Source organism: Odontomachus brunneus, unplaced genomic scaffold (assembly GCF_010583005.1).
Source record: "Odontomachus brunneus isolate Ranch 3 - 2012 unplaced genomic scaffold, Obru_v1 Obru_scaffold_296, whole genome shotgun sequence".
Classification (NCBI taxonomy): domain Eukaryota; kingdom Metazoa; phylum Arthropoda; class Insecta; order Hymenoptera; family Formicidae; genus Odontomachus; species Odontomachus brunneus.
Window position 1 is genome coordinate 166,248 of NW_022639746.1, and position 14,845 is coordinate 181,092.

Consider the following 14,845-nt stretch of genomic DNA (forward strand, 5'->3'; position numbering starts at 1 on the left):
AGAGAGAGAGAGAGAGAGAGAGAGAGAGAGAGAGAGAGAGAGAGAGAGAGAGAGAGAGAGAGTGAGAGAGTGAGAGAGTGAGAGCACAAATAAGTAGAAATATTTCTCAAAGATATAACATAAAAAACAATAACAAAGCGTAATAATAATGCAGAAAAAATGTTCGCACATTGTTTGCTAATTACGTGAAAATGACAATGGCAACAAGCAGCTGCAGCAAGACGCGTTCCACGTTATTTCTCGTTCGTATGAATTCAAGTATTACTGCGATCTCTTTTCGACGATTCGCCAGGCATTCACGAACGTGATATTCCGAAATTCAAGAACATAATCCGAATCCCGGGAGCACAATTTGAGACGCGGCAGCTCGTGTTCGCCATAACGCGAGGAAGAACGGGGGCGCGAGAATAAGATGCTCGCACTTAGCATCTTACGTCGGCGTGCCTCGAGCCCGGGACGAGCAAGCGAGTCACGGAAGATGCATAGGATGCACCGGGAGACGCAAGAGGTCGACATTTTAGCGAACATCTGCCAGGCAGGCTGATTTCCAGCCAACGATAAGACCTCGAAATGTAGCCGAGCCCCGACGGCTAGCTAGTATAACCACGCCGGAATTCATTAGTTAACCCCGCGATGCCGCGGCCTAGCATTTTCAGAGACTCGTTTCGCAGCGCGGTCTCTCGCGCACCGCGTGTACACGGAATTACATCGCTGAAGAATTCAGGAAAACGCGAGGAAAGAAGAAGATGAGCGAGCGAGAGAGAGAGAGAGGGGGGGGGAGAGGGAGACTGCTACCGGCTGCACAGTAAACGTAGTGTGCTCCTAAAAGCGCGGTGGAAGTATGATCCCTATGCGCGAAGATATCGAGCAATATCGAGGGAGATTGCTCCGGGTGAGAAATTTCCGTGCGACAACCGACGTTCGTAAACTTTAAATCACCTAGTATTGCGCGAGACAACTGGCCGCGTAATATTTTAATTACACCGCCTATAGAGCGCCGCGCAAGACTCGATCACGTTTCTATCAACAAATGGACTGATCTCAAAAGAGATATATGAACTAATCCGATCGGTAGATGTGTGTACACTGAGAGAAAAAATATCGGGGAAACAAAAATATTTATTCCGTAGGTAATGTGTGCGTGTGATAACGTATTTACTTTGTAGTAATATATCATATATTTTCGTATAAGAAAATGTACATTTTTTTCAAGCCTGAAGAAAATCGTAGTTTTTCATGCAAACAATTGTTTATTCTATTTAAATAATTTAAATAAAAGAATTTAGATTAAAAAGTACACACGCTATTAGTAGACCCACCAAATATTTATAGATATTCATTATTTCTTAGATATTATTCTTCTTTCTCAGGATATCTATTCGTGTCAATTAATCAATCAATCAGTCACGGTCGAGATTACAGTATATGCAAATTCCAGTGTTAATATGCTTTGTTTTCTTTAAGGTAAAAATATCAATTCCCAGACACGTACCTAATCTTATTTTAGTCTTTAAATACGAATATTTAAACTTTTCTAACATAGAATGTATATACTCAATATTTGCATATATATTTTATGTTAAAAATTTAAATATTTATATTTAAAAACTAAAATAAAAGAATGTCCAGGATTAGTCCCGGCATTGGTATTTTTACCTTATGCTTGATTAATTCGTTCACATGTCACTATTTACGTTTCTGTTTACGTGCCATCGGCTTCAATCTTGCTCGTGCTAATTAAAATCGCTGCGAAAAGCCGCGCGAATTGATGGCGCGTCCACACGCTTAAACCCAGTTAACGTATCTTGCTCGTCCTCGCAGCATCTCGGTGCTCGTGTGTACGATAAAGTCACCCATACTACGGCTCCACGTGATATACGCGGATACACGAGAACGATCCGTCGTCTGTCTCTACCGTACGACTTCCCTCGTATTTGCGACGGTCGCAATCGGCTCGCCGCGAGTGCAAGAGCGTAGTACATCAATATGAGGATCGCGGGGAGATGCGTTTGGGCGCGACGGCGTGCCGAGTTTCGAATATGGCGCATGCGTGCGCATTCTACTTACTCGAAGCGTCTCTTTCGGTCTCTTTCTAATCGGTGCATCGCTAGCAAAGCAAGTCTCTATTGCGACAACAAAGCTAGTCTCTGTCTGACCAGCGCGTTTCACTCGTAGTACTCTCATTCGCATCCGTGTCTCTCTTTCTCTCTCTTTTTTACCCTTCGCATTCTTGTCTCTCTCGTTCATGCTCGGCGGGTATCAGCGGCAACTCACTCTCTCACTTTCTCGTTGTCTCTCTCACACTCGTACTTCACTTACCTTCGCCATCTTCGTCTGATGAATCCACGTTCTCGCAGCCTTCTCTGTTGGAACACCAGACGTAGCCTCCCGTCCCGCTAAGCTCGTCACCTGCTCTCGCTCTCATCTTCATCCCTCTCTCTCTCTCTCGCATCACTAGGGCGCATTCTAGTCCTCCTACGCACGTCTCACTCGCGCGACCGGCACACCGACAGACCTTCTCTCTTCCGCACCGACACTCTTTCACTACCGCGACCGCGTAGCAGTGGGGACGAGTCATAGAAGTCGCGGGGGACACGACGTAGAGGGGGAACTCGTACGGCGAACCGAGTGGGAACGAGCACGGCGCGAGGGGTGGGAGGAGTAGCACTGGTGGCGCTGGTAGTGGGGAGTCGAGCCGGTGGTCGGCGCTAGTCTCGCGGAGAGCAAGAGTGTGGAAGGGCGTCCCCTCTAGCGGGCGATGCCACTCAACTGAATCCCCGCTCCGTCCTCACGGCAGTCTGACGCCGGTCGCGCAGTTAACACGGTTCTGCGTTCACGCAGTTTTTCGCCGGTTCCGCCGTGCTGTGGCTCCGCGCGGTTCGGAGCACGTCGCAGTCGCTCGCTCGCTCGCGTGCATGGTGTCGCGGTGCGCGCATTGTTACGACGCGATCACGCCGTGAACGTGGACGTCCTTTCCGTCGCAAACGCCGTGGCCACAGTGGCCGCCGTTGTCCGACACACACACACGGCCGAGAAACGAGCACTCGAGAGACGCCAGATGCTCGAACCTAACCTCCAAGCACAAAGACCGCCCCGAGGGAACACGCTCGCTGCGCGGCCGCGGTAACTCACGTCGCGACGTCTCCCGCGTCCAACGTGGCTCTCTTTCTCCCGATATATCACGCGTGCTCGGCGATTTCTCGCGACGCGATCGATTTCGTGAGACAGCGATGTGAATGGAATAGATACCGTGTCGGAAGCAAGTCCGGAAGTCGAATCGGAGTCCTACGGCTCTTTCTCATCGCGGAACTCTTTGTGAAACAGGACCTCGGTTAACGTTGTGATCGACAAAAGAAAGACGAGCAGCTCGGTAAATAACAGTGGCAGAGGAGAGAGAAGGAAGTAGTCATTCAGCACGGACAGCAACGAAGACTCCGCTCGTCAGTTGTAAATCTTGACCTCGCAGCTTCCTGAAAAAGAAAATCGTCGGTGCGACGTTACTTGAGTGTGAACCGTGGCCAAATCCTGTCTATTCTTCCTCGTCACGGTGAGTACACGACCTTTCAGCGTGACATTCCACGCGTTGTTTACGCGCTCTATTAGCTTTTCTCTGACGCAACTTTTTTTATTATTTGTCTAAGTTGATACGGAAACGCGCGTGATAAAGTATTGGAATAAATACAGACTCTTGGCAATAATCAACAAATAAATAAAAGGCTAGTCTCATGGACATGACGACTTGTCCGATAACGAATGTGTGTGTTTAATTGCGCGATTATCGCATTGGAGAGTTAAATACGATATTTATAAGAAGCAGATAAAATCAGCTATCAAAGTATATATACAGTTGACAGATGTTGCAACTTAGATTACCACTGTGCATACTTGGCTGTTTAATTTTCTCATGGTAACATTTAAACACGATTTTTACAACAGGTAAATTGGATTATATCGAACTTCAAATATTTATAGTCGGATTGTGCTAGTGTACACACAGTTACATAGTTTACAGTTTGATAAAACGATGTTTACAAAATTTTCAACTAGTCACATTCGTTTTTCTAGGCGTTCCTCACCGCTGTTAATTAATCCATGATATACATTCTCGCTTTCTAGATTAGTTAACAGTCACGAGAAAAGCATAGCCATACGCAAAAAAATACTGTATTCAACTGTTATTTGTTTCAAGTGTCTCATACATTTATATATCTGCAAATCCATTATAAGTTTATCATAAGCATCAAATTTATCCAAAATACATTCTGTATCTCGATAAATTTTATATTTTGATCAAAATATTAAAAAATAAAAATATTAAAATAAAACAAAAATGCGCGTCTTGCTTGTTATAAAGGATGCAAAACATTAACGCACATGTATGGGTGCAGGTAGATTAGTTTAAATTGAACAAAAATTCTTTCTACTGCGTCTATTATTATACTGTGTCTCAGACATTCTGTACGGAGTCGAATCAACGTTTTCTCTGATAAAGTTGTTCAACGTTTTCTCTGATAAAGTTGTACAACGTTTTCTCTGATAAAGTTGTACAATATTTTTGTAAAGAGAATAAGGATTTCTCTCTCTCCTCCTCTCCTCTCTTGAGCACATGATAATGACCTTTTCTCAAATTTGTGACGAGTATATTTCAAGATTATTATCAAGAAAGTATTTTTTGTTGAAAATTATTATTATTTAGTAGGAACATGAACTGAGTAATCGCTTTTCTCAGCAGTAAAATGATATTTTTCTGTGTATGGGAACAGATGCAACTAGTTGAAAACATGTAGTAACTATCGATTTATTCGGCGTCGCGTAAATATATCTCTCTGGCGTCATATTATTTTTCTCTTTCCCTCTTATTATCGCCGAATTCTTAATTCCCGATTAGTAGATCTGACGATCGTCTGATTCTGTTATTGTTTGATTCAGTCGATGGTAACCAAATATACGAGACGCCATCTAGACACGACAAACACCGGCTGTATGTATCGACAGACGAAGAAATTACTATCTAATAACGTACTTACGATATATCTCTCGACGATTGTTCATCCCTGTTTCGACACTCCCAGTACTTGTTTACGCGTGAGACTCATTCTCGACAGCAAAACACGCGTAAAACGTGGAACGATGTTGACTGACGTGTTAATAACGGTTGCTCTACACAAAAAGTTTGAAAATGACTGCGCAATGCATGACGGACGTCGAAATCCGCGCTAAGCATGAGCGGTGCGACAAGGAGGCGTTGTATAGTATACTCTGTTTCTCTCTTTCTCACCTGACGTTAGAATCACGAAATTCGGCGTCGCGCATATTCCAGACGTCGTCTTTTTCTCGTCCCTCTTAATGATTATCGCGTTTCTGATTCCCGACTAACAGATCCGACGATCGTCCGATTCTATTACTACTCGAGCGAATCGATGCTGGAAACAAGCGCAAGAGACGCCGACTCGACAAGTCGCGACAAGCACAGGTTGTATGTGTTGAGAATGGAGGAAATTACTCTCTGACAGCGTACTTACACGTCCTGTCGATCGCCCATCGCTACTTTCGACACTCCCGACACTTATTTACGTGCGAGACTCACTTTCGACGGGTAAAAGATGCGCGAAACGTGGAGCGATGTCGATCGGATGCGTCGATGGCGGTCGTCCAAAGCAAAGAGATCGAAGATACGCGCTCTGCACTCACATGAACGCGGAAACGGTCGCTGCACGAAAAGTTGCGACGTGGTGGCCAATCAATGCGCCCCGCGACTGAAAGATTTGATTGGCTACATATTATCGAAGATAATACCGAGATAATGTGCGACCAATGAAAACTCGTAACTAAAGGGCGCGTTGATTGGCCACCGCATCGCGACTTTTCGTGCGGCGACCGTTTCCGCGTTCATATGGATGCAGAGTGTGTATCTTTCGATCTCTTTGCTTCGGGTGACTGCCATTGATGCATCGATCGACATCGCTCCGTGCGTCTTTTGCCCGTCGAAAGTGAGTCTCGCGCGAAAATAAGTGTTGGGAGTGTCGAAAGTAGCGATGTGCGATCGACAGGACGTGTCGTAAGTATGCTGTCAGAGAGTAATATCCTCTATTATCGATATATGCGACCCGTGCATGTCGCGATGTGTCGAGCCGACGTCTCTTGCACTTGTCTTTACCGTTGAATCGCTCAAGCAGCAATAGAATCGGACGCTAGATAGGGACTAGAAATTCGGATGTAATTATGGGGAAAGAGAACGCGATGGCGTGACCCACGTATGCGACACCGAATCTCGTGCGATAGCGGTCTGTCAGTAAGAGAGAAAAAGGGATGTAGCCCGTAGAATGCGTTTTTATCGGCTCGCGACATATCTTGGCGCGTTCATATTTTCGACGCCGTTATGCATTGCGCGGGTAACTTCGGTCTGTTCGCGCCGAGCAATCCGCGTTTTAGGCGTATTTAGTCTGTCGAAAGTGAACCTGGCGCGTAAATAAGCATCGGCAGTGTGGAAAATAATGACGTGCGATCACCGGGATGTGTCGTAAATAAATTATTAGGCAGTAATTCCCTGGTTCCTTGTACATATTATGAGGTACTTGTCGCGTCGTTTCAAGTCGGCGTCTCTCACATTTGTTATTACTATTTGTTCACTCAAGTAGTAGTAGAATCGTACGACCGTCAGATTTATTATAAATAGGCGTGTTATTTATTGTGTTATTAATTATTTATAGTGGCAAGGAGAGAAAGACGACGCCAGAGATATTCGCGACGCCGAATTTCGGGAGGTAGCATCGGGCTGTTGGCATGAGAGAGACAGAAAGAGAGGACGAGAGAGGTGTACAGAACTAGTCGTTGTAGGTGTGCGACAACAGATCCAATGTGGTCGTCACTATTCAAACACAGTGGTATGTTTACAAAATGAAACTAAAAAAAATTGAATTTTGTTTCTAATGATATATATCTCTTTACACAGTTGTGCTCGTTTCTTTAAGAATACTGAGCGAGTTTTTAATTGTACTGAAAATAAAACATGCTTATGTAGGAAGTATCTTTATTTTTGACATGTTAATCTTGAAATGAGATTATAGAAGATAGAAGATAAGTTACTAGCAAGAATATATTTTATATGATTCGATCTAAGAAAAACGTGTGTTCTTATCATTCCAAACTAATTGTCACTAATAGAAGGCATAAAATATTGGATTGAGAATGTTTTTAAATATTGGAAGAAAATATCATTATCATCGAAATAATCACACATACTGTACTTTTGAAACTATTATAATATTCAAATAAAATTTTAACACATTACGAACATTCAAGACTTTAATATTCTTCTAATAGAAGTATGTACTATTACTTATATATGAAACAACATCCCCACCTGGTTGTTTTATATATGAAATAATGATTGTTAATTTGATTATATTAGTTTGAAGTGGATAGAGTAAATCTGGGACATTACACGCATTTAAAAACAACATATTCTCAATCTAGTATTTTGTATTTTCCACTAATAAAAATTATTGTTCAATAATAAAAACACACAAGTTTTTCTTTGTTGAATCATATTAAATATATTCTTACAAATAACTTATCTTGCTGTTTATCGCTATCTAATCTCATTTGAAGAGATTAATGTGTCGAAAATAAAAATATTTTCCAAACAAGAATGTATTTTTTCTCTATACATGCATGATATTAATAAGTATATTCGGGGAAGAAATATGAATATAATTACTAAGCGAATGGTGACTCGCTGCTGATACATTTGCGCATCATGGTTTCGTAGAAACTTCACACTGTCGCGAAGAAGGCGATATACAGATCACGCATTCGTGTCGTTAATGCACTCGCTGCCGGAGTCTTGAATAACCGTGACCTCCACGTCACTGTATCGCAAGGAATGCGAATCTGACGTATCGGAATAATGAACTATAATCCCAACACATTTGCGGTATTAAGCTATCATCACACCGATAGTCTGTCTTCATCGCAACGGATCTGATTAGCTGAAACTTACGTAATTAAATGTTCGGTCACAAAGACACTCCTGGCTCTTTAGATATTTTCGCGACGGTGTAAACTCAAATTAAAATGAATTCTGCGGTACATTTCGCGCATATTTCACTCCGACCTTGCCGGCAATGTTTTTAGACGAAAGAGAAACTTTAGGCGTCGCGCGCGTGAGTGTCACGGCTTATTTTTAATTACTCATTTGCTGCAATGCGTAACACATAAATTACTGATAATGGCACTGATAGTAATGACGTCTACAACGTAACCGATAATTTCTGTAATCGGATCATCGACGGAAAATATCGAAATTGGTTCAAAACGGAAATGAGCGTGCTTCGCGTTTAAACTTTTGATTGGCTCGGGGAAAAGTTACGAAAATTTTAAATTAACACTCCACACAATAAAATAAAATATTAAAATTGGCGTAAATGCCAATACCTGGACACGTACTTGGACATTTTTAGGATATTTTTATTTTGGTCTTGAAATATGAATTTAAATATTTAAACTTTCAACATAAAAAAATAGATATATTGGATATATGTATATATTCTATATTAAAAATTTAAATATTTGTGTTTACTAAAACAATATACGAAGATAATATTATAATTTTTTACGTAACTCTTCAATCAATATTTTCATAAATTCAATTTTACCAAATTCAGTTTTACTATGTTTTTAGTAACCCAGAAATAGATTGTCAGTAAGATTAATTTTGTTAAGAAACATAGTAAATTTCTCTAGAGATATAGCAAGTTATATAGCAAATATCTCGCACAATTTCTAAAATATAAATAGCACATATGACGTGGAAGAATAGTCAATTATGATAGAATGTTGATCTATTCCTCGATTAGAAAATTCAATAGTAATTATTACTATAAAATTTTCTCCGTGAGAATATCCAGAATTAGACAGAAGAGACGAAAAACTTTTCGGTCAGTGAGATCATTCGAGAAATCTATTGTGCGTGAGTCAACCGGATGCAGACGCGTACGTGATTTTCACGCATTCTCGTGATCGAGGAAGGTTGATTTACTAACTATGCCTGTTATGTCACTCACTGCTTTCCTTAGCCGCCTCTGGAAGCGTCTTTTCCACGCCGGTAAGGTCGCCTTTAAACGCCGCTCGCCTTTAATGCGACGTCGTACGAACCCTCGTCAGAATCTACACCGCGGGGATGTAGTAAAAATTCCACGTCTGTAGGGTACTTTCCGACGTGGAGAAGAGGCAAAGGGTAAGAAGGGATGGCGCGTGGGAGCGGGACAGGGCGAATAGGTTGAAAAAAGTTGAACGAGGAACGCGTTCGCGCTAACGCATAGGAGTAGACACTGTAGTACTGTTTTTAGCCAGACAGGATACGAATTCAGTCTGCAGCCTGTTTGCCTGTTTTCCTACGATTCAAGCCTCCCCATTGCACGTATGACGTGTTTTACGTTTTCGCGATTTTACAGGATGGATTTAGGGATCAACGCACAGTCCGTAACGCGGTCGAGACTGCCGTTTGTCTGAATTCGAGACGACCTATCGTGCGCGAACAATTTGTTATTACAAACTTGACCATCGATTTTTGTCTCGCGTTCGCGCAGTGAGCCTCATGGTATTTGCGTTCACTGCACACACAAGCGGAAATTGTTGCAGTAAGTCAGTCTATAATAAAAAAAGTCAGTTTATATTATAAAAAAAAATACTCGCGTCATCTGTCTCGATATCGCGATGTAATATTCATAGAAGCGTTATCTGGAATTATAACGAGCCGATGCTGCTCCGGTGCTTCATTTTCCTCGATATATAAATCGATATCCGGGCTTTCAACCTTTTGACGCCACATACTCGCTACGTAGCCGACGAAGATCGCGTTCTCGCCGTCCGACGAGTCGTTCTCTCGACTCGCGGAATTGTCGCAACATTATCACCGAACTTCTTGGGCGAAATTCGTTATTGACGCCGACGCACCGGTCGTTATGGAAAATTGTTCCCGAGTGCACGCGCGGGGGAAGAGAGAGCATCGGGGGAGAGAGAGAGAGAGAGAGAAAGAGAGAGAAGAGGTAGACTTCGACGCCGCATCTCGCGTGCCATTGACTCCGAGCATGCTGTAGACTCGTGGAAATTCCGGAAACGCCGATCCCGCGGCGTGAGGCGTTTTCGTGACATTTATCTCGGCGGCAAGTTCGTGCTAACGTTGCGCACTTCTTGCCGGCGTGCGACGCCTCCCTCTTCCTCCCCCCTTTGGGATGCGACGCCCGGATAATTCGCCGAAGTCGAGTTCGGCCGAGAGGAGGTGAGAGCGACGGAAGCGCGGGACTGTTCTTTTTCGGGTTTTGATACGAATTACTTGAGTTTGCCTATCCCAGCTACCCTCAAGATTACCCCTTTTCACGGCCGCCTTCGGCGTGCACGCGAAGGAGAGAGAGGGGGAAAGAGAGAGAGACGCGCTTTCCGCATGATGCGAAAAGTTTGAATGGCTTTCGTTACCGGATTTTCCGGGCGACGCCTCACTACATGCAAATTCGGGGCATTTTCCGCGCGAAAGTCTTTACGGGCTTTGCGAGGCGCCGCGCCGCGAGGGCCCGTGGGATTTTACCGGCGGTAACGAGACACGATGTAAGGGTCGCTGTAACCTACATCCGCATCGATCTGCCGCGCTTGCCCGCCCGTCTGCCTGCCTGCCTGCCTGCCTGCCTCGTGGCAGGCGTTACCTACCTACTAATCGGGCGAAGTAAACGAATCCTGATGCATATCTGATACTGGCGACCCGCGCGATCCTTAACTCGCGCCCCGATCGGGGCACGCGTACCACTAACGACTCATCGTGTTTTCCCATAGAACGTCACGCGCAATTAGAATGCGGCATATTCGCATATTCGTGTGACAATGCGGCCCGATGCAACGATTACACACGTTTTGCACTGAGCTCGCAACGTGTATTTACAAAGTCGTGCTGCGATATTTTAAGATGAAATCTCGTCTCATCATATACAAGGTGTCCGGTAACTGACCGAGCAACCGCCGTGTACGAGTAGAACAGGTCAAAATAATCATAAAAGTTATATACCATTTTTAAATTTTCTCAATATTTATTCCGTAAATAATTAAAATGTATAAACGAATGAGTTCACGAAAAGCGGTAGGATAGGCTCTGTGTGTAAAAGAAATGGTTTACCTCTTAGCAACGATAAGTAAACAGCTGATTTCGAGGCGGAGTAACATATACGTATCGCTTGTTACTCCGCTTCGAAATTAGCTGTTTACTCATCGTTGCTAAGAGATAAGTCATTTCTTTTACACACAGAGTCTGTCCTACCGTTTCTCGTGAGTTCATTCGTTTATACATTTTAATTAATTACGGAATAAACATTGAGAAAATTTCAAAATGATATATAACTTTTATGGTTATTTTGATCTGTTCTATCTGTACACGGCGACTGCTCAATCAGTTACCGGATACCCTGTATATGCGACTACTGAAATCACCGAAACATATAATTTTATCATTACTGTAATTAGAAAATAACTTACATCTTTGGAGGATAATTCCATCACCGGCATCTAATAGTACGAACGAAAAGTATTACACGCTCGAGTATACGTGGGGGAAAATGAGATAAATTTTTAAAATTAATTTTCTTGATTTTCGCCAAATTCGCGGAAAGTAACGCACATGAATATATGTTCAAATCATACGAAGGTATCTGCAACTCTTATTAATTCAGTGGCTTGTTTCGGCAGCGTTGCCTCTAGTTTAGAGACAAAATGAATTTTCATCAGATACCGAGAGATGTCAAGTGCAAACTGACCGCCTAATTCACGAAACAGATGCATCGTCAAAGTTAACGGATGAATTTATAATTATATTATTATTTAGAGAGAAAATCATTTCAGATTCTCCCTAGTATGTAAATTCGGGAATCAGACTCAGGACTAGATAGTAAATCTGACTCTTAGTTATCCGAATATAATTTTATCTAACGGGGATATATTTAAATATAGAAATTAAATTAATTAATATTAAATTATATATTAGTTAGTTAATATTAAATTATATATTTAATGTAGAAATGAAGAGTTAAGATTATCTCTCAAATATAAATTAAATCAGACTCAGATTCAGAAATAAATAATAAATCTAGTTTTTTAATTATCTGAATATGATTTTGCTTAAATTAAGTAACTTTAAAAGGAGGATATATTATCTAGAAATTACGTTAATTCTCTCGAATATAATGCGAAAATCAGAAGATAGCAAATTTGATCTTTCGTTTATCTGTATCTAATTTTGTCTAATGGGAATTGAATCGAGAGATAAAAGCGGCGACAGTTTCATTTTCGACATCGCAAAACGACGTAACGTGTCGCTGGGTTATCAATGCGAGAACGTCACTTTGTCATTCGTGTGGCTAACGAGTCGCGCGTGTTTAACCCGCGTGAGTAATGAGAGACGATTGAGCAAAGAAGTAATCGTTCGTTGCAAATCGAATCGTTGCGTATCATGCCTTATTGGTTGCGATTAACGCGTCGCGCGAATAAACTAATTGGCTCTCTATCCGAGAGAGAAAGAGAGAGATAGAAAGGGAAAGAGAGTTGTGTTTGCGTTTACACACATACATACATACATACACACATACAGTGTTCCACACGATCGTAGGGTCGTCAAATCTCGCAGTGAGTTGTCGTTGTGCCGTGCGTTTATCCGTCTTTGAATTCGTGCATAATAATCGAACGTATTTCGGGTAGGTGCCGCATTAAAACGAAGAATTCACTCGCAAATAGCGCTCCTGGCAAAGTACCGTCGATGCTCGCATAATACCGCGATTGGCTGCGTCGCCGTTATACGCGTTCGTCGGCTCGAACGTAGGCGATGAACTCCTCCGCCGCACCCACGGCATTATCTTAAACTCCGGCACACCGATATACGCGAATCCAGCGCGGAGCAACCGCGCGAGTGCCCGTTCCAGCATTTTCCGGTAAATCGATTCTATTAAAGCTCTTATTCGCGGCCATACATCACAGCGCAAAGAACAAATTTCTCTCTCCCCGCCACTTCACCGTTGATATTTCATTAACGATAATGCCGCCATTATACGTCCGAGTGTGCGTCACGTGCAAATGGAAAAGTACATATTCACGGGAAAAAAGATTGGATTAACTAAATATTTGGTATATTATGAACAAACCAGAATTGCTTATCACTCGATGCTATCAGAATGTTCTGTTTAAGTTAACAAGATATCGACTAACCAAGTAGTATTTCTGGTTCAGTTAAATTCTTGGAATTTCTGCTTTTCATATTTCTCATCATATATTTGGTTAATTCAATGAAATTTTTTGTTGCATGTGCATTCAAGAAAATGTTACTTGTTACAAATATTTTGTAAGTTTATACATCATGAATATATCACAAGTTTTTATTATAAGTATCAGATTTACTTAAAACATTCTATATTCTGGGTTTTAGTGAATTTAATATTCCAGTCAAAAATATTGAATTACGAAAATTTGGTTTGCCTGCTGTAAAATCCCAAACCGACCGTTTCTTCGACAAAGTTTTATGATATTCTTATAAATTCATTTTTTTGAGTGCACGACAATGAATTTTCTTAAAATTCGTGACGAGTAATTTTACGATTGTTATCGAGAGAATATTTATTGAAGGTAACTATATTAGAAAGGAAAATAAGCTGAAGAGCAATCGGTTTATTAGCACGCCGAATCTTCGTGACAGAAATGGAACACGTTTCCATTATTCGTATAAATGTTAGATATAAATCAAGACGGTATCATATTTCCATTCTTAACCGTATCACACCATCCTGAGACACAGAACGCGAAATGACTCTGTTATAAGCTCGCGCCCCGCTTCGTTCGTCACTCGTTATCCCGATGTTTAATTACGAGGAACGTGCGCTCTCTCTCTCTCTCTCTCTCTCTCTCTCTCTCTCTCTCTCGCGACGGGAACTCGGTCGGTGGGCGCGTTCGGCGCAGAAATGGAGATCGAGCGACGACGAAGCGATTGTTTGGCACGAGAGACGACGATCGAAATGAGTTGTCAATTATATCGGCCGTACATCTTCGTTTCATCGCTCTTAAACGAGACGCGATCTCCTCGAGCCCCTCTCCCCTTCCCCTTGAAGAGAGCGCTCCGAGTGATAAATCAAACGAGAGGGAGATCTCTCTTCGTTTCACGCTCATCTCCTGACGGCCAGGCCCGGCAGCCAGGAGGCCCCGGTGGTAGAAACTGCACGCTCTGCAATATCCACACGTCACATGCGGCATATAATTTTCCAATCGTCGGCCGAGCTGCGTGCGCGCGCGCGCGCGAGAGGTCCGCCACAAAAGGCCCGATCGGAGAGAGCGCAAGGACACGTAATTCGAAGGCGCACGATGATATATCGAGGTTCTATGCGTCAAGCCGCTCGGCTCGGCTATTCCTAAGGTAACCATCTCGCGCGGCGCCGGTCGATCGCCTCACGATCGGGAAGTAAACGAGTTCCCGGGCAACAGTGTTCGCTCTCGCTCCCTTCCTTTCTCTCTCTCTCTCTCTCTTTCTCCCCTTCCCTTCTGGGTCCAGCAAAGCAAAAACAGAGAAAAAAAGGGTGAACGGAAAGAACGAGCGGGCGAGAGAAGAGGGCGGGCAGCCGGCGGAAGAGAGGTCGCGGGAGAAACACGATGGCAACGCGCATACCTGGCGTGCATCGGCTACCTGCCCTGGGTTAACTCGATTGCCGCGATTGCCGTAACGCGTTGTTGGTATACGCTGGACCGGTGTGTATTGGTTGCCCTTATGGGTTCATTGGCCCTTGGCTCTCTCTCTCTCTCTCTCTCTCTCTCTCTCTCTCTCTCTCTC

The 14,845-nt window shown here is 43.0% G+C and overlaps 1 protein-coding gene across 1 annotated transcript in view; it reads right to left on the bottom strand.

The window, feature by feature from the left end:
- LOC116853258 overlaps window positions 1-2,621 on the bottom strand; it is a 3,896-nt gene extending 1,275 nt beyond the window's left edge. The window contains exon 1 of the mRNA XM_032834239.1: window positions 2,320-2,621. Coding sequence (XP_032690130.1) covers window positions 2,320-2,578 — 259 coding nt within the window. The 5' untranslated portion in view covers window positions 2,579-2,621. The remainder of the gene's footprint in view (window positions 1-2,319) is intronic.
- Window positions 2,622-14,845: the final 12,224 nt, after the last annotated feature.